General features: G+C 39.7%; 1 protein-coding gene across 1 annotated transcript in view; it reads left to right on the top strand.

Annotated features, from left to right (window-relative positions):
• The window catches only part of LOC126389240 (diacylglycerol kinase theta), a 41,119-nt gene that overhangs the window by 7,856 nt on the left and 12,919 nt on the right, over positions 1–20,344 (top strand). Inside the window, exons 2-14 of the mRNA XM_050042814.1 lie at positions 5,306–5,385; positions 8,707–8,806; positions 11,498–11,583; positions 12,884–13,009; positions 13,463–13,616; positions 14,195–14,263; positions 14,492–14,592; positions 15,468–15,682; positions 15,769–15,859; positions 16,804–16,858; positions 17,466–17,527; positions 18,729–18,879; positions 19,028–19,066. Coding sequence (XP_049898771.1) covers positions 5,306–5,385; positions 8,707–8,806; positions 11,498–11,583; positions 12,884–13,009; positions 13,463–13,616; positions 14,195–14,263; positions 14,492–14,592; positions 15,468–15,682; positions 15,769–15,859; positions 16,804–16,858; positions 17,466–17,527; positions 18,729–18,879; positions 19,028–19,066 — 1,329 coding nt within the window. The remainder of the gene's footprint in view (positions 1–5,305; positions 5,386–8,706; positions 8,807–11,497; positions 11,584–12,883; positions 13,010–13,462; positions 13,617–14,194; positions 14,264–14,491; positions 14,593–15,467; positions 15,683–15,768; positions 15,860–16,803; positions 16,859–17,465; positions 17,528–18,728; positions 18,880–19,027; positions 19,067–20,344) is intronic.

The raw sequence follows: 20,344 nt of genomic DNA, 5'->3' as shown, positions 1-20,344 counted from the left end.
ATTACAACTCACGAGGTTCACTGACAAAACAACTGTCTTATACTAAACACGTTTTCCAAACAAATATGACATGCTAACGTTATTAGCACAAACCTATGGTATTTTACACTGTATAAATTAGCCTAGCAAAGAGCAGAGATTTCCTCTGCTCATATGAAGCCAGGATAAATCACACACAAGACTTAAAATGCTATTTTTGTGGAGGCTTTATTGTCTTCACAATTTATTGTTTCTTATCTGTGAAATTAAAGTAAATCAAAGCTTTGTTTCCACTGAGGGAAATGGCTTCAGCTTACAGAACCACGCTTACCACTGCACCACCGTGCCGCCCCATTTCAGAATATATTAGGTAATTGGATTGTAATTATTGATGCATTAATGTGTTGTTCGTCACTTTAATGTCACTTTGTCACTTTATATTCTTCTAGATAGTTTAATCTATAATCATACATCATTATTTATTACTTGTTTTATATTTTGTGTAAATAATCTGGATTGCAAAGTCACTAAAGTTATCAAATATATGTAGTGGAGTAAAAAGTCCCATATTTACCTTTTAGATGTGGTCGAGATTAAGTGGCATAAAATGGAAATACTCAAGTAAAGCACTTTAAAAGTGACAGAACTTAGTCACTTTTTATTACTGGATTAAGGAAGCTGCAAAAAGAGAGTATCTGTGTGCCTTTTAAAAAAAATAAATGACCTTAACAGTTATAAAATAATTATCATACAATATGTTAGTTATGAAACAAGTAATGTGTGGGTCAGCGTGTCACACTCAAAAATTACAGTTTGAACACTGTACGTGCAAGAAACAGGAACACAAAATAAAGCAACTTGATAACGTTTCGTTCTGTAACTGAAGTCGTGACTGTAAAGATCTCTCGGCTGAGTCACTGGTGTTTAGTATCAGACTTCATCAGATACTGTATATTAACGTCATTTTGGAGGAGCAAAACCTGGCTGACGTGTTTTCTAGATAAAGAAGAGTTCGGCTGCAGAGTTGTTGTTGATGAGCTCAGTTTGTGAAACTGTCCAGAGTGAACATGTGAGGTTTACTACAGTGTGACACAACAGGCACTGAACACCACAAACTGAACGCCACGGCAGCAGCAGGCAGGCAGAGTGGTCGAGGTGGAGATGACACCCACTCAAGTGGCTTCTTTTAAAAACATTTCCACGAACCCGTTACTTGATATCACGACACATTTGTGCCTTTAGTATTGTAAGCTGTTCGAGTAGGAACCCTGAGCTGAAGTGAGTGTTTTATCTGAGCGCTGCAGAGTTTCCTCCTTTTGTCCGGATGAAAATAAAGACATTCTTTAAATAACTGTAAAGAGAATAAGATAAAACCTGTTTCCTCTTCTTTAATGACTAAACTGTGAGTGTCTGTATCTGAGCTGCAGATCACTTTCTGACACACTGATACTGTGTGTGTGTGTGTGTGTGTGTGTGTGTCTGCTCTGCACAATGCAAAACTTAATTCATCATACATTCATTTATTAGAGCAGTTTGGATTAAATCCTCTATCGTGTAATTTTAGGTTGTGATATAAATACATATTTTGATATAATTTATAAATTAATAAAATGTTTATGGATAAAATAACAAAACAGGAATGTCTGTTTTTGTCAAATTCAGTGAATTTAATTTCAGTCCCTCCAGGATTTTGTGGGCTGTTTTTGTTTATAAGCTTTTTTTTTTTTTCTTCTCAATAAAATTACGGGGGCAAGTGAACGTTGTAAAAATAATTGTGATGCTTATTATGAGCATTCATTAGAATCTATTTGTCGTGAAGTGGGTGGCATCAACAGCAGGTCACCGACAGTCAGCTGTTGATGCAGTTCAAGGCAGTGCTGAAGGTCAGTCTCCATGAGCTGCTCTCCTCCTCCTCCTCCTCCTCCTCCTCCTCCTCTCTCTGCCCTGTTAGCATTAGCTAAAATAGCACAGCATGATCTCATCACTACTCGTCATATAATTTGCCGCTTGGGCAGAAGCCCCGCAGCAGCAAGACAAGGCAAGGCGGCTTTATTTGTACAGCACATTTCATACACCAGGGTAATGCAAAGTGCTTTACAGAGCAATAAAATATAATAAAGGACACAGATGTACAATAAAAGAATGAAAAAATTATTCTAAATAATTTACAATAAAAAAAAAATCACCATTAGAAATAGTAAAGGTGCAGACAAGAGGTGCAAAGATAAAAAGATTATTTAAAATGATTTTAAATGGAGTTTAATAAAGTTGCAGTGCGTTTAAAATCAATACAAGTATTTGAATAATAAAAATTCATTATTTGATTTAATTAAAGGTAGGGGTGGGAATCTCTAGGCACCTCACGATTCGATTCAATTCCGATTCAGAGGGCAACGATTTCGATTCTAAAACGAGCCAATAAGAAAATTGACACTAGATATTGAAAAACATTTTTGTAATAAAGCTGGGAATACATATCCAGTGCATACAAACTGTAGGCCTATTACTTACTGTGGTTGAGATGACTACAGTACACTCCACCAGTCTCCTCCGGTCCATCCTCCTCATCCATAAATCTCAACGGGACTCTCCTGTCCCTTGTCAACCTATTCAAAATTTCTCCTCCAGTATTTACAAAACTATAACTGGCTATAACTATCTATGAACTATAAGAGCACGAACTATTGCAAAAAAGACGAATGATGGCAAAACTACTAATTATGGTGAAAACACTGAAAAACACGGCATAAAAAAAACTCAAAAGCTCTCAAAAAACCACAAATACTGTTATTTACAACACTAAATATTATTTACAAAGAAAACGCAACCAAAACTCAAAACACCACTAAATCATTTCAACTTGCACTCGTCAGCTGTCGCTCTCCTCCTGCTGTGCCCACTTCCCTCCCCTCCTCCACAGGTAATAACGTCACTACTGTAATGTATTTATATAATGTACCGTACATCAGCTTTCAGAATTTGTTGGAATTACGTCGATAGCGTGAATGATAAAGGAGTTACGGTAATTTGAAATATAAAAATAAAATTAAAATCGATTATGAGTTTTCCAAATCGATGCTCGCATCATTCAAGACAGAATCTCGATGCATCTAAAAATCGATTTTTTTCCCCCACCCCTAATTAAAGGCAGCGCTAGCCTGGAAATCCAGACTCAAATCTAGAAAGATTTTGAGTCTGGCCCTCACCGATGCACCCTTCCTACCCAAGGGGCGGCACTAACTGAGGCATTTCAAATGCTGCCGCACGCAATTGGATAGCACAATAGCCAATCAGAGCAAAAAACAAGGTGACGTGTTCAGAGCGCCACAGCTTTTCCCCTGGTAGAAATGTCAGAGAACAAAGTTATTACATAACCATTGTGACAACGTATTGATCCTCACAAAACAACTAGGCCTGATCAAACTATCCATCAACTTCGTAATCAGAACTTGAGAACAACATGGGAGAGGATGCTTCATTGATCATTGTCAATTGTGTGGGCTTCATAACACAAGGCAGGCTACAGCTAGATACATTCGTCCTGTTACTTGTAGCTACATGTCAAATAGCTTACTATTTCATTAGAGTAAGTTTACCAGATGGCTCTTACCATTTATAAACGAGATGGACAAGTTTACCAGATGGCTCTTACCATTTATAAACGAGATGGACTTCATCTACGACAATCCCCAAGAGTTGTCTTGGAAGGTCTTCTGGAGTAGCCAGGATTCAGGACTGCTGAAGACGAGTTGGCATTCGCCTCTTCAGGCAGAAATGCCTAATTTGGCAGCCTCTTTAATTTGGTCATCCATTAGGGCGATTAGTGGTGATATTACGACCACCAGCGGCTAAGCACTGAGACCCATTTGTTTGCCGACCAGTGGGGATAACTGATATATTATGCTTTTACCGTATTCCATCGGCAAGCCGGCAAAAACGTCCTTCCTGGAAACAAAGGCTTCGAGGGTAGTCTTCTGTTCCTCTCTCAAGGAAAAAGATAGGTGTAGTTGGCTTAGCGTTTCTTCCAAAGCTAAATTGAATGGACGCGGTCCTTCGGCAGCTGCCATCTTGGCTGTTTATTTTTCGACTCCTACGGCACAGCGCTGTCCTCATCGTGTTACGCCCGCCCAGAGCCTGCTTCTGTCAGATAGACTGATCTGATTGGTCTGATAGGCAATTCAAACTGCTCTGCTCGTTGGGGCCAGATTCCCATGCAGTGCAAATTCGAATTTGCCAGGGGCAGGACATCTGGATTTCCAGGTTAAGGCAGCGGCAAACAGATAAGTCTTCAAACTTGATTTAAAAGAAGTGAGAGGTGGTGCAGAGCTGCAGTTTTCTGGGAGTTTGTTCCAGATATGTGGAGCATAAAAACAAAACGCTGCTTCTCCATGTTTAGTCTTGACTCTGGGGACAAAAAGCAGACCTGTCTCAGAGGACCTGAGAGGTCCGGATGGCATAGCTAGCAGAAGGTCAGAAATGTATTTGTATTTGTACATATATAATATGTTTGTATCTACAGTGTGTGCAGTCATAACTTATTGCAAAATAACATCAGGTCTCTCTGGGTTGACTTCCGTCTCTAGAAAACTTGAGGGTCAAAGTTCAAGGCCTGATATTATGAGACAGTCGTACAGTATGTTCTGATTGTGTGCATACTGCATGCAACAGTACCTTTTAAGGGTCGCTTCAGTACAGGCTATAATTAAAAAGAAAAGGTACATGATTCAGAACGCACCCACAGATTTTTACCTATGTTTAAAGTGTACTTTTGCAATGAGCATACATTGACACACTGTCCCTGACATCCAAAACTGACACAGGAGACATCATTTTTTAATGTGACAGGCTTCTGACCAAGTGTTGATATTTGATGAGTTTGGAGTAAGTGTTGCGAAATCACATCAGCACAAAAATCACCCTTGTCTGTTCACTTAAACATTGTGAGAAGAGGTTTATTCCCACCAGCTGTATGTTTGTCCTCTTTATCGTTGAGTAGTGTTTTTAAGGTCTTGAAAAACACATCTTAGTTAAGGTGATGATGTAATCCAGACCACACTAAGAAAACCACCTCTGATTGCAAAGGATTGTGGATAAAAGGTGGTGAATGTCAACATGTGATAACCAGCAGTTCCTCATGATAAAGACGCAGAACAAAATGAAATGTGGGCTGTTTTTTTCTACTAATATTTAACTTCTTAGAATCAACCAAACAAGATTAAAGTCATGTCAGCAGTGTTGTTCATCTGTAGGGAATCAAACCTGTGACCTGACAGTGTTGGTGCCTTGCTCCACGGTCTCTGACTGTCCCCTCTGTCTCCTCCTCCAGTGTGTAACTTCATGTGTCACGAGAAATGTCTGAAGACACTGCGTTCAGCTTGTTCCTGCATGACTCCGTCTCTGGTGCGGGTGAGTAAAACAAACAGCCCCACATGATGTTTATTGATCAGCTCAGCACCGATCATTGAGTCTGACTAACTGCTGCACCGATCAATAACCCGGCAATGAACATGAACGAGCGGTAACAGAGTGGACGGGTGTTTTTTTCCACACCTGATCAGTCCAGGCGAGTTAAGAGCTGACATTATGTCTTTGTCCTGACCTGAAACACACACACACACACACACACACACACACACACACATAGACTGTGGTGGAAATGTAGTGGTTAGTGATTACAGCTACACCACAGACATATGATGATCTCATAGACCATGATGCATTGCTGTAGATTAAACGACCCAACAGGATGTTAAAATGACAATCTGAAACATCTACAGCAGGAAAGTGACACGTACACATGAATGCAGCAGGAATATTAATCAAGAAACATCAGATAGGAACACACTGACAGGAGTGGGCGGAGCATGACACAGTACGCACCTGGGGACTGATGGGCCCCACCCTGGTACCCTGGGTGTGTTGGTTGTTGATCTGGGACGCCGTGTCAACTTCAGCCTGTTACATGCATTGTCTGTTTTCAACATACACTTAGTCTTCAGTCAACACACACATGTGGTTGGGTTTAGGAAAACAGAACAGGGTTTGGCTTTACAAACAGCAGCCTCCTGGGTGAAAGTTGGTGGTTGTTGGACCCATCCACCACCCCTTTTGCCCGCCATACTTGGGCTTCCGCCGCCTTAGCTTTTGTTGTTGTCTCGCTATGTTTCCCCGACGCCACCGGGCGCCATTAAACAATAATGCCCCCTCGCGGTGTATCATGCCGATGTGAAAGGACGGCTTTTTTCATGTAGGAACTAGGGCCTGACCGATATGGATTTTTTGGGGCCGATGTCGATTCCGATATTGGAATAAAAAAATCTGATAACTGATATATCGGCCGATTAAATTTTTACGTTTTTCAATTTAAAAACCCCCGAAATACCTGCTTTTTGATGGCTTAGATATAGTTCACACACTCGCTACAAAGATATAAATTGAAGGAAGAACATTTTACTATTTTCAAATACTTTTATTATCAGAAATTGTGTGGAACAAGCAGCATATGAACAATTTGAACACAATATAAATCAAAAATATGATGTGCAAAAAGGAAGTAAACCTCTGGGAAATACAATAATCATGCAAAGTCTATATGAATTAAGACATTCACATGTGTGTTCACAGCACCAGAGTTCTTCTTATTATTGCCAATTTAACACAGGTAGGTTATAGTGCAAAAAGTAACACAAGGACATCATTTTAAGTAAAACACCATATTCCCTGCATTTTGTTAGTGATGAAAATATAAGTGTTTACATCGGCGGCAATCGGCAAACTTTTGGCCGATTGCCGATTATTCTCTAATGACTATAATCGGCCGATTAAATCGGCCGGCCGATAAATCGGTCGGGCCCTAGTAGGAACTACTTTCTTTCTACTGAACTACACCCACCAACTGTATCACGATGCAGAAGGAAACGTGCATCTACTCATGGACAAGAGGCTCTTGCTTGTGCCAGTACAAGATGTAAACATTAATGCTGTCCTCCTTGGCTGTGCTGTAACGTTAGCCAGCTCAGTGTTGCTAGGTGAGTTACAGTAGATGCTTCTTTCTGCACGGTGAAATAGTTCCCACATGAAACTGCTCACAACAACGTCTGTGGATTATCTTGAGTAACCAGGTCATGATTTCTGCAAAGAGACATTATTGTTGAGTTTTTCAGTGTATTTCTTGGAGCTCTGAGCACCACAAGCTGAGTGACATCTAGTTCCATTATATCAGAGAGAAGGCAGACATCTCTACAGCTGATATCTCCAACACTCTGCAGCTCACACCAAAACTATCTAGACTGATAAATAGCTCTACAGGGAAGAGGACAAATATGTATTTTTGATTATGGGGTGGACTGTCCCTTTAAACAGGTCACTCTGACTCCATGCTGTCTGTATATTCGCATGTGTTTTAGTGAAACCCAGCTGCAGGCCCTTTGAGTTCAGGGGCCCTGAGCTCCGTCCCTGTCCTCTCTGTGTTTGATGTTAACATGTCATTCTGTTATATAACATGTCATGTCGTTTTAGTGATGTCGTCGTCATATTCAGGGCTGGGTCGCAGCTTTTAAAGCAAACTGCAGATAATCCTGACTCCCTCTGTGGAGCCGCTAGATTGACTCTGTGCTGAGGGTTTATAAAAGACTGATACAGATATTTAGTTATTTCATTATTCTAATAAATTAATTCCAGTCTCTGAAGTATTTTCATACATTTATTGGCATTGACAGGTGGTTTATTTTGTCAAAATGTACAAAAACAAGGCAGTTTTGGCTTTTAACTTGCAATATTGTGGAGTTTACAGTTTAATTTCCCTCAAAGGAATAGTCTGATCTTTTTTTAGCAGGGGTTGTTTTCGGTTCTTATCCATAGTCAGTGTATTACCTGCAGCAGATTTCGGCCAGCACAGTCCCACTTTGGAGGAGCAGGCAGGAGTATTGCCACGGAAGCTAAGCAATGTACTGCTGTGGCGAGGTCAGCAGCAAAACATGTTTTTGCCACCTAAAAAAACTCAGTATCAGTTCAATTGTACACTATATTTAGAATAGTATCACTGCTTTACGTCACTGTCAGTCAGTGATTCCCGACAGGGAACTCTCACTCTCTTTAAACCAGACTCCATTGAGAAAAACAGTAATTTTACATCACAGAACACAGGAGCTGCTGGTGTACCACTGCCTTGTTTGGTTAGTTAATTTGTCTTATTGTGTGACTTTGGTGTTTCAAAGGGTTAGTTTGGATTCACCAAAGTCACACAGTAACACAAACTAACTACCTGATTGAGGCAGCAGCTCCTGTGTTCTGCAAGGTAAAATTACTGTTTTTGTCAATGGAGTCTGGTGGCTCTGGAGAGTAGAGATAACGGCTTCAGTTCCCCGGAAATCCCCGTTTGACTCTAAGGTAAAGCTGTGAAAATATTTTAAATATAGCCGACACTTAAACTGATTTATTTTTTAGGTGGCTAAAATGTGTTTTGCTGCCCCCGTCCACAGCAGTGCATTGCTTAGCTTCTGTAATGGTACTCCAGTCTGCTTCTCCAAACTGGGCACATGCTGACCGAGTCTACTGTAGGTGATACACTAACTTTGGAGAAGTACCTCATACAACCCCACTCGTATTAACATGTGCTAACGTGCTTTAAAGTGCATGTATTTCTGGCAGCAGCATGAACATCGTGTCTTCTGTTTCTCGCTCACATTACCTTTAGTTGTGTAACAGTGTTTCTGCCGCCCCCTACAGGTCCCGGTGGCTCACTGCTTCGGTCCGGCGGGTCAGAAGAAACGTTTCTGCTGCGTCTGCAGGAAACAAACGGAGGGAAGCACGGCGCTGAGATGTGAAGGTCAGACCAGTTTCATAACCAGTTAAACCAGTTCAATGTACAGTATTTTAAATGAGTTTCCAAAGTGACACACGTCTAAATGATGTCAGAGTCGTGAAGTTATGTAAAACAAGTTGAAGGTAGTGAAACACAGTCAGGGACAATGAGACGTTAAAGAAGAAAAAACTGAAGTTTAAAGTGAATTTATCAGATTAATGTCTGAAATTTTGATTTTATGAGCTCGTTAATGTGAGGAACATCGACACTGTTACAAAACAGTTTAAACTTAGCATCTGTTTGGTGGCTGTTCTGGAGCTTTGATCATATCAAATCTTTATCATTTACCAGAAATACATTTTTTTTCAAGGACCTTTAAGGACTTCTCGGCCGTGTTAAAAACTGAGTTTCTCATTCATTGTTTGCTGCCGTTCGATTGTCAGGGAAGAAGAAAAACTGCTCAATATAACAAGAATTTAACAACCAAAAAATGTTGCTTTAATTAAGGATAATGTTCTATTATTCAGATACAGACCAGGACCCACACAAGGAACACAGGGTGTCTGCAAGTCCTTAAATAGTCTTAAATTTGAATTTGTGAGGTCTTAACTGCTACTTATATATTTATCTAATTTCATTTATCCATTTTTAATGTGTGTTTTTGTGTCAATGAGTGAAGCCTTTCTGTGTAAAAATCCACATTTCTAAAGTTACAAATCTTTAAAAAACTAAAATACTGTCATTTTACTTCATACTAGCACTTACCTGTTGGCAAAATGTAGCCATGACTTAACCACTCTAATAACCATATTCCTACATAACACTTACCTCTGCACAAGACCACATATATGCTACTGACCTGCAACGCTTACCTGTGGTGCTTAAATAAATAGAACATGATTTGTCCAAACATCTGTCCTAAATTTGGTTAAAATGTGTCTTTAATTAGTCTTAAATGGGTCATTAAATTTAACTGTCTGATACCTGTCGACACCCTGAAACAGATAAATAGCAACAAATAAAAACTTCTCATACTTTGTGTGAATGGGCGGAAAAATAATTGATTGATGACAGTTTACAAAAATGCCAAATTTTGTCACTAAAGGGCCAGTTCACCCAATATTTCTCTCTCCACCCTGTCGTGGTATCTGTCCTGTCACACAGTCTGGTTTTGGATAATTCACAAAATATGCTGGCGGTATATGTGGCGTTTTTATTGGAGACATAGTCCCTGTGTAAAGTGTGTGATGCGTTGTTGATATTTCTAGAGACTTTTTTATAAAGCACCTCTCATACAAACATGCAGCACAGAGTGCTTCGTAGTATTGCAAGGCTAATAAATTACAACAATATTACACTAAAATATTTGGACGCTCACATAGGCAGGTAAAAAAATAGAATATTTATAGAAACTAAGAACTAGAACAGAAACTTGAAAACTAGGACAGGACTGTAACCAGTACATAGTACATGTAGTTATTTTTAATTTGGTTAAATGTGTCTTTTACACTCTCACACTATATAAAGTCTGATGTGCAGGTTTTAAAAAAACAACTTTTTTTATGACTGTAGCAGTTTTGTGTGAGAGGATTTAAATATTAACAGCTGGTTGATATAAATAAACATTGATTTGAATTTACCTCAGATATTATCACAGTTTGCATACGAGTCATTTGCACAACATTTGAATGGGAACATGTTCAGAGATGCTGCTGAGTGAGAGGTGGATTCTGCTGAAGGTCAGCTGCCCTGCGGTGGTGTGTGTGTGTGTGTGTGTGTGTGTGTGTGTGGGGGAGGGGGTCAGTGTGACAGTGTGAGGTGTGAACAGAGCCGCGCTGACCTGCTGCCTCAGCAAGCAGACTCACACCTGCAGCGGCAGAGTTACAGCTGACAGCAGACACCATCCACTCCTTCACATTATTAATTAGTATATTATTATAACTGGGTCCAGATTCTTTAGAAGAAGATAGACTTTATCAATCCCTGAGGGGAAATTACATTTTTTCCACCCTCACAAGTTAAGTTGTTGCAGCAGCGCAAGGACATGAATAAAAAGAGATAAAAAAAAGTAAATAATAAAAATAATGTAATAATAATAATCTTTATTTCTAAAGGGCGTTTCAAAACAGTTACAAAGTGTTTTACATTTCAACAATTAAAACAGACAAGGCGTGAAAACAACTTTTAAAAGAGCTGATAAAAACACTTTAGTGTATAAAAACTGAGGAAATAAAAGACAGTTTAAATGAACTTAAAACTCCGGTAAAATCAGGAAAGCCTCTCAGATAAAAGTTTGTTATATGAAGGGACTTAAAGGTGTGATTAATAACTGGAATTTGACATTAAAGAAACTCAACATAAGCTGATAATATAAGAAATGTGACTTTATTTATAAACCACATTTTAAACACACAAAGTGCTGACAGAAAACATTAGAACAACATTCAAAAAATAAAATAAAATTTAGAATAAAACTAATTAAAATAGAATAAAAAACACAAATAGAGTAGATCAGAATCACAGTTAGAATGCAGTAATAAATTGTAAGTTGCTCCGAAGAATTCAGCTTTAAAAGAATGCTGACAAGTCTAAAAAGTAAAACAAGTAAAGACCAGGCTCTTAACTTCCTGTTGTGACCTTTGACCTCACATTCCTGACATGACCTGCTGCCACCAGGACGTCACTAATTCGTGTGTGTGTGTGTGTGTGTTTCAGTGTGTGAGCTGCACGTCCACACTGACTGTGCCATCTTCAGCTGTGCAGACTGTCGCAGTTCTCACCTGGATGGGACTCTGCAGCAGGTGAGTGTGAGGATCGGTTACCGTAAAGTCTCTAATACAAGCAGCTACAGAAAGAAGAGGCTCAAAACTACAGTGAAAGTCAGTGAACGTCCATTTTTGCAACCAATAAATGATATCATTGGTGCCTTGGACAGTGAACAGCATTGTGTTTCAATTTATTGAGCCAAGTATGTGCGACTCCTCTACGATAGGTGGAGATATGCCCCCTTTCAGCTTGTTAGTATTGGACCTTTTTCCTGTTGACCTATTACGTCACAGACCAAACAATGGACAAACAAGTTAGCTACGGTTAGCTAGCAGCTAACTGGTACCATGCTGGACAACTTTACAGCTCTGTACATTTGGTCCATGCTGTACGCTTTACTTTTTCTTCTCTTCTACTGTTACACATTTAATGCTATTCGACTTCGGGGTCAAAGCCCAGGGCGGACACTGTGGCGCAGGTACTGTTCATCATCATTCTGAGGTTTTGATGAAGATCCTGTAGATTTAGGCTGCGATGTTTCTTGTATCAACTTACGATTGCGTTGGTATTTCCAGTTCTTAATCAGCTCCATAATCAGTGTGTCACTGCTGCACCTGTTCTTCACCTCACACAGTATCTGCCTCACCCCCAGTCTTATCATCTCTCCAGCTTGCTCCCAGGGAAAAGTGTCTTGATAAACCTCCACAGCTGTGACCTTTGACCTCTGCTATCATCTCTGGTTACTTAACATAGTGGAAATCCAGTCGAGTTAATTTTATTTGTGCTGCTCGAAGTCATAAATCTGCTGCAAATGACTTTGCATCTATCTGTCTGTGCAACACGCAATCTTCTGTAGTGTGTGTGTGTGTGTGTGTGTGTGTGTGTGTGCCAGACTAATGTGACTGAGTGTTATTGATCAGTCTGGCTGATCAGCTGACACCTGCCGCTGTCACACACTCTTTAATCAAAGACTTCCTGAGACTCTCAGTGTGTGTGTGTGTGTGTGTGTGTGTGTGTGGATCTGAGGTGATTGATCGGTCACAGCCGCTGATTAAAATCAATCCTTTAGAGCTGATGATGGCTGTCGGATTGAAAACCAGTTCAACAGTAAATGACTGACAGGAAACCAACAGCACAAACACCACAAACTGGGTCAGACTGGTGTGCAGCTTTAAGCCCGCTGGTTTTTACCAAAGATGTAAATCTTTAGAAACACAAATATGACAGTTTTCAGCTGTGGATTAATCCACATTTGGTGCTCTGGCAGGACAAGTCAAAATCATAACCCAGTACTCTAATGAATTCTGACTCTGGATCTACTTTCTCTCCCTGCAGGATACGTTCCACCACCACTGGAGGGAGGGGAACCTGGCGTCAGCGGTGAGGTGTGAGGTGTGTCGACGTTCCTGCGGTTCGTCTGACGTCCTGTCGGGAATGCGGTGTGAGTGGTGCGGCATCACGGTAAGAACCAGCTGAACCACGTCACTCAGACCTGCTGATGTTGTATGTTGACTGACTCACAGACCTGCAGACGTGTAGGGCCCCTAAAGTCCCAACTTCACTGTGTGTCAACTGGTTTTTAGCGTCCGTCACGCTTCCTTCCAGCGTCTTTTAACAGTTTTACGGTTTGTTCTCCAGAGTCCAGATGAGAGGAGTTGATAAAAGTTGTGGATCAGTCGATCTTAAAGGGTTATATTGACGATTTTCAACCAGCACTGTGTCACCACAGTGTGTTGAGTGTGTGCCTGTCTGGCAGCACTGGGAAGCAACTTTGCATTTCTTAAGATGGCAAAGGCATGACCCAACCCACTCTTCCTCACTCTGATTGTCTTACTCTGAAATTCTTACCCTAATCAATCATGCTCCATTGATGATTGATCACTCAGTCCACCGTGTGTGTTGTCATCTTTTCAGAGCCACGGGGCGTGTTACCTCAGCGTGCCACCAGAGTGCACTCTGGGACGTCTGCGCTGCATGCTGCTGCATCCGGCCTGCGTCCGCCTTGACTCCAGAAACTTCAGCAAGATGCATTGCTACCGCATCACCGAGAGCTGCAACCATGACCTGGGTACACACACACACACACACACACACACACACACACACACACACACACACACACATATAAACACACACCACCAGACCACATCCTCTGTGATGCTGCGTGTGAAGCAGAAACACTCGGCTCATTTCCTGAAAGCTTCGCTCCTTCGTCTGAACTGTGAAACTAAAAATGAGGTTTTTCACAAAATCATGATGTGAATACTGACGACTGTGTTTGTGAGAGTGTTGTTCAGTGTGTGTGTGTGTGTGTGTGTCGGCCTGCAGAGAACTGAGACCAGAGTCTCTGCAGGTTTATCAGATTCAAATGAGGATGTCGAAAACTCACAAACAAGTTAATTAAACAAAAGTGAAAGTGCACAGTGAGATTTAACCAGGAGCAGATGGAAACAAACTTTAGCCGAGTCATTTTAACAATGTTTATTTAAAAACAAGACTTTTCATCACTGGACAAATCTGTGAAAAAGTGCAGAACAACAAACAATGTTAACAACAAAGTACAGCTCATATGTTTACATATATATCTACAGTATATTCAATATCCCCAGTCATCTCTCTGACTGTTCCCCTCCATGTCTCCATCAGATAACTGTGATGATGTTGATCCATCTGCTGCTGCGTCCAAAGACGGTCAGCCGGCTGCTGCAGAGTCGGGTCAGTTCACACGTTACATCTCTGATCCTTCAAATTTTCCTTCATTTAGTTTTAGGGGAATTTAAGAATAAAAGTCATTGCAGGTGTTTTTTAATTACAAACTCTCAGACTTTTATTTTGAAATATAGAACATATCTCAGTGTAGAGTAGTGGTGGTGGTACAGTCCTGCAGCTACACAAAAACATAGAGTGTGTGTGTGTGTGTGTGTGTGTGTGTGCGCCCCACAGGGAAGCAGTTTCTGAAGGTGTTTGACGGTGATGATGCGGCCAAGCGAGGTTTCTTCCGATTGGTTTCCATGATTCGAGCCACAAGGAATGAGGAAGTGGTGGTGAGAGCTTCCCTAAAACATTTCACACACGCTACTACTGTTGCTATGACTACCATGAATACTACCGTTACCACGACTACCATGAATACTACTACAACCTGTACGACTACTGCTGCTATTTATAGTGACACGACTGCTAGCTTTTGTACAACATGAGATTATCATCAGGGGTTAGGGAGCTCTGCTGCTGGTCACTCTTGTCTTCTTCTTCTTTGTTCTTTGTTGTTGTCCTTCTTCTTCTTCTTGTCCTTCTTCTGGTCATATGTTGGGGTAAGAATGCCCCATATCCCCCACAGATGTGTTGATTGCTGGTGTTTGTGTTGATATCTTTTTTTCTTGTGATGGCTAATAAAGGTTGTGTTAAAAATTCTTCTTCTTCTTCTTCCTCCCCTCCTCCTCTGTGTTCTTCTTCTCTTTTGTTCTTTGTTCTTCTTCCTCTTTTCCTTCTTCTTTTCTTTCATGTTTTGTTCTCCTTTGTTCTTTGTGCCTCTTCTCCTCCTCCTTCTTTCTTCTTCCTCTTCTTCCAATTTGTTCTTTCTTCTTCTTCTTCTCCTTCTTCTCCTCCTTCTTCATCATCTTCTTCTTTGTTCTTCTCCTTTGTTCTTCTTCTTCATCATTCTTCTGCTTTGTTCTTTGTTGTTCTTCTTCTCCTCTTCCTTCTTCATTTCTTCTTCTTCTTTCTTCTTCCTATCAAGATATCTGCCCTCCCCTGCATGAAAATAAACCAAGCTTTACACACAGGTTCAGTCCCGTTCCTCAGATAAAACTTGTGTCTGCCTGTCCTCATGGTGGCGCTACAGCAGCTGTACATCTTTGAAAACTTTGACCATTCATAACAAATCAGCCGTATGTGCTACGCACTTGCAACCTCACAGGAGGCGGTGCTGCGGGCCTTTTACCTCCCAGATGACCCTCAGGACTATGAGCTGCAGGAGGTCGGTGGCTTGCAGCGTCTCCATAGCGACGACATCCTGAACCGTAACGGCGGTACAGACAACCGAGGTTCTCTGAAGGACGGAGGTGACTCCTGGCTGCTGAGGGCCAAACCCCGAGACACTGAGGTTATCAAGGTGTACGCAAGCTGGCCCAGGTGAGACACACTATCAGTGTCTTCATTTGGCTCAAACGTACTGGTGTTTGTCTAGTTTGTTAATGGTCTCACCTGGTGTGTTTCAGGTCGGGTGCTGCTTTCATCTCCGTCTCCGTCTCTAAAAACAGCACGGCGGAGTCGGTCCTCACCGAGGTCCTCAGTCAGCTTGACAGACAGGTGACTGTGTCCCTCAGACTTCTTCTTACCAGCACAGAAATCAAAGTGTAAACATCCTGTAACACCACGACTGTTTACACTTTAGTCTTTGTTCTGATTAAACAAACCAGACATTGCTGACAGGTGGATTTTATCACCTTCAGACAGAGGCAGGCCAGCTGTTCCCCTCTGTTTCTAATCTTTATGCTAAGCTAAGCTAACCAGCTGCTGGCTTCACATTTACAGTACAGACATGTAGCATGAAGTTAATAAACATATTCACTAAAATGTGAAACTATTCCTTTTTATGTTTTTCTTTTAAAATTGTATTTAATTATTTATCATTATCAGATAAACTATGTTGATCCCTGAGGGCAAATTATGATTTGTTACAGTCGCTAAGTATGAAATAGAAGTATGTAAATATAAAGCAATAAAATAAAATAGAAATAAAATGTGTATTATGCTGCTGTGTTTAACACTAGTACTTAAGATATTAAAATAATAAAGATAAAATAGAAATTATCACTGTGCTGAGGCTACAAGTGTGATATTTGCATCAGTAGAATAAAACAAATATAGAATTAGAGTTAAACAAAATAAATAAATTTGTAAAAAAGAAAAAAAAAGAAATACAAAAAAGAAATACAAAAAAGAAATAAAATTTTTGTACCATAATTTTAAATCTTAAAATTATATTTAATGTCATATTAAATTTTAATTAATAAGATTATACATTTATTTATTTTTTCTTATGTCCCCATTTTTGTTAAAATAATTTATTATTATTATTTTTTTATTTCATACCAAGTTGCTACCTTTGAAACAAATCACCCCAATATGCTCAGGGTTCAAAGGTTTAAATACTTTTGAAAGGAGTCTGAAAGCAGCACAAGGAAAGTGATATCGCTCCAGGTTTCAAAGGGTTAATGAATCTCCTGCTAATGATGATGATGATGTTTCAGGAGGAAGATGTGTCCGGTTTCAGCCTGTTGGAGGTCTGCATGAGCAGCAAGCAAGGTGAGCAGTAATGTCAGTAATAAAGCCCACACATTAAACACCAGTTTTGTCCTTTAAACCCTCTGACATCTCTGCAGAGTGACTCATCATCACTCAGGACAGAGAAATGCCTAAACCTGCAGCAGGTGATGATGATGATGATGATGATGATGATGATGATGATGATGAAGCAGAGCTGGAGATGAATTTGTTCGCCATTAAAATCCCATAATCATAAACCCATAATTTGAAAATATCTGCCTGAAAAAAAACAACCCTTAAATTAAGTTATAAAAACGCCCTGATTATAAGAGCAGCATGTTGGAGCTCTGCATGATAACCAGGGGTGTAGTGCAAATAGACTTATATTATAAGTACAAAAGCACATGCGTGCTCGTGCACAGATAAGCTGTGGCTTGTTTTTGAAAGTTAAATAATATATGCCTCAGTAATAATTGGATCTTAAAGTGCTTAAAAAACTGTATGAATTTCGACATCATCATGCAAACTGTGAATAGTCTGCTTCCTAACTCAGAGAAAAAAGTGTCAGTGCGTGGTTCTGGCAGCGCTACACCCGCGGTGACAACACATCAGTGAAGGTCATGTTGTCTCTGTGTTTGTCCTCCAGTTCAGAGACAGACGCTGACGCCTCAGGAGAAGATTCAGGACAAGCTGCAGGAGATCAGGAAGGTAGGAGGAGATAAAACAGCTGCAGAGAAACAACACATATAAACACACACACACACAGCACAGTTTTTTTATCACATCGATCTGTTCAGTTCTGAGTTTTAGACAGTGAGGTTTTAAATGCAGGACTTTTACTTGAGTATTTTTACAGTGTTGTATCAGAATTGTACTGCAGTAAAGGATCGGAGTACATCTTCCATCACTGGTTTACTGCTTTTTAAAAGATCTTTTCACCTTATAAACCTGCATGCTTCAACTTATTTTATTTTATTTTATTTAATGTAACAATTTCAATTTAAGTGACCTGACAAATACTTAATTATGAATTATATATTTATTGTTATATTTCTTTATTTTAAATACAGATTTGATGTTTTCATCTTTATCTTATTTACTTGGTTGAATAGGACAGTGTTTCCTCTGGGCCCAGAACGTTTCCCTGAGGGACTCCACAACGTATTAAAGACAGAAAACAAAAGGGTTGAAAGAAATTAATTTTACAGGAATATTTTTACTGCTGTTTGTCAGATGAATTCTAGAAATTATAGTCTCTACAATGGTGTATTTATTTATTATATTGAGTTTACATGTATTACAGATATAGTACAAAAGAGACAAGCGCATAATTACAGAGCACAGTTTAGTAATTAAGTTATTGAGTCATGAAGAAACAACTAATGAAGTTAAGGGAGGTAAATAAGAACATTGAGAACACAAATCAGTTATTTGGGGGCAAAATGACCCTTTAAAATCGAGATTAATACATTTTTTTAATGCTGGGAAACAATCATACTTTTTTCTTCTTCTGTTTTCTTTTTCTTCTTTCACTTTTTTATAATTTGGATTTTATTGAATTTTTCCATGAACATCATCACATTTTGGCCAACAAATCAAATGACAAAATATCAACAATAAATAAATTAACTGAAAATATATAATGAAAATAAAAAACATTAAACTCAAACGTATATTCCCATATTAATTTGCACTGTAATCTCATTTACAAACAACACATTAATTCTCAGACATAGAAAGAGTTTGTATATGAATATTACATACATGATATTGTCTCACCTCATTTTTTATTATATTTAATTTGAGTCCAACCTTCCGACTGTGTCACTGAAACATCAGACAGGAGCATGAGTTTTTACAGGTGACATAAGCATGATTAATTGATTTATTGATTGGTTTATTTTCCCAGGTGTCTCTGCGTCAGATGAACCAGACTCGGTTCTACGTGGTGGAGAGCAGGAACCGAGCGGTGCAGGTCAACCTGCTCATTGGAGGACTGCCCGCCCTGCTGAACAAAGAGGAGTACGTCGAGCTGATCCAGGAACACCTGACCATCAAGAGTGAGTCTGAGCCACTGGTTAACATCACCTGAGACAAATTTACCTGAGAACATCACTCTGCATCCTCCTCTTTACTTCCTGTCTGCTGCTTCTTCTTCTTCTTCTTCTTATTGAGGTCAGCTCACAGTTTCTCTCTCGGTCTCTGCAGGTCACCTGGTCACCATCAGCCACATCTATGCCAGTCAAGGTGAGGCAGTTGTCATGGAAATCATCCTGCTGGGTAGATGTTGAGGATATGTTCAGTGCTGTGATCAGTGATTAAATAATAGAATAAGAGCATCAGATCTATTGTCTGTAACCAGCTTTTACATCATTTAATTTTTAATGTTGTAGTGACAGTTTGTTTCTCTTTAAAAGCTGCTGAGAGGCTGAAAAAGTCTCTTACAAGTCTTTCAGCTCTGTGTTCCCCAACCTTTTCTGGTTTGTAGCCCCTTAAGACAAAGTTGAACAAAGACAAAATTTTGTCTCTTGGCTGAATCATTTTCTGAAAGATCTGAGCCATTGTTCCTCAACGGGGGTGTGTCTAACCCTAGGACAGTGGTTGGCAACCTGAAGCTCCGGAGCCACATGCAGCTCTTCAGCCCATCATCAGTGGCTCCTTGTGGCTTTGACAAAAAGTTATATAAACTAATGCCAGCTGTTTTTTTCCCAACATTTGAATTTTCAAATTCTATGGCCTGGCACTTTTTATTATAAATTTAGCTGAACCTAAACAGCAGTGGCTTCTTAAGTTTTCCTAGCTAGACTAGCTTTGGATTCCACATCCAAAAATCAAAAAGTGTAGTAAACGCATCAATAAATGCTCATTCAGATGTATTAGTAATGTTGGTAACACTTTACTTGAAGGTATCTACATAAAAGTGACATGACGCTGTCATAACTATGACATGACACGGTCATAAACATTATGTACATGTCATAAGCGTTTATGACTGCTGTCATTAAGTGTCATTCTGTTTTTGTAATGACAAGTTGACATTGTTTGGGTTGTCTTGATTATGACAACTTGACATTAATCAAAGTGACATTACCAGAAGTTGTCTTTGTCGTCATGACAATTTGACATTAACCAGGATGACATTACCAGAAGATATCTTTGTCATGACAACTTGACATTAACCAGGATGATATTACCAGAAGATGTCTTTGTCATGACAACTTGACATTAACCAGGATGACATTACCAGAAGATGTCTTTGTCATGACAACTTGACATTAAATTTGTTTGGGATGTCCCTATTATGACAACTTGACATTAACCAGGATGACATTACCAGAAGATGTCTTTGTCATGACAACTTGACATTAACCAGGATGACATTACCAGAAGATGTCTTTGTCATGACAACTTGACATTAAATTTGTTTGGGATGTCCCTATTATGACAACTTGACATTAACCAGGATGACATTACCAGAAGATGTCTTTGTCATGACAACTTGACATTAACCAGGATGACATTACC

Source organism: Epinephelus moara, chromosome 4 (genome assembly GCF_006386435.1).
Source record: "Epinephelus moara isolate mb chromosome 4, YSFRI_EMoa_1.0, whole genome shotgun sequence".
Lineage (NCBI taxonomy): Eukaryota > Metazoa > Chordata > Actinopteri > Perciformes > Serranidae > Epinephelus > Epinephelus moara.
Note: the sequence above shows the minus strand (reverse complement) of the source record. Positions and strands in the feature narration are given on the sequence as shown.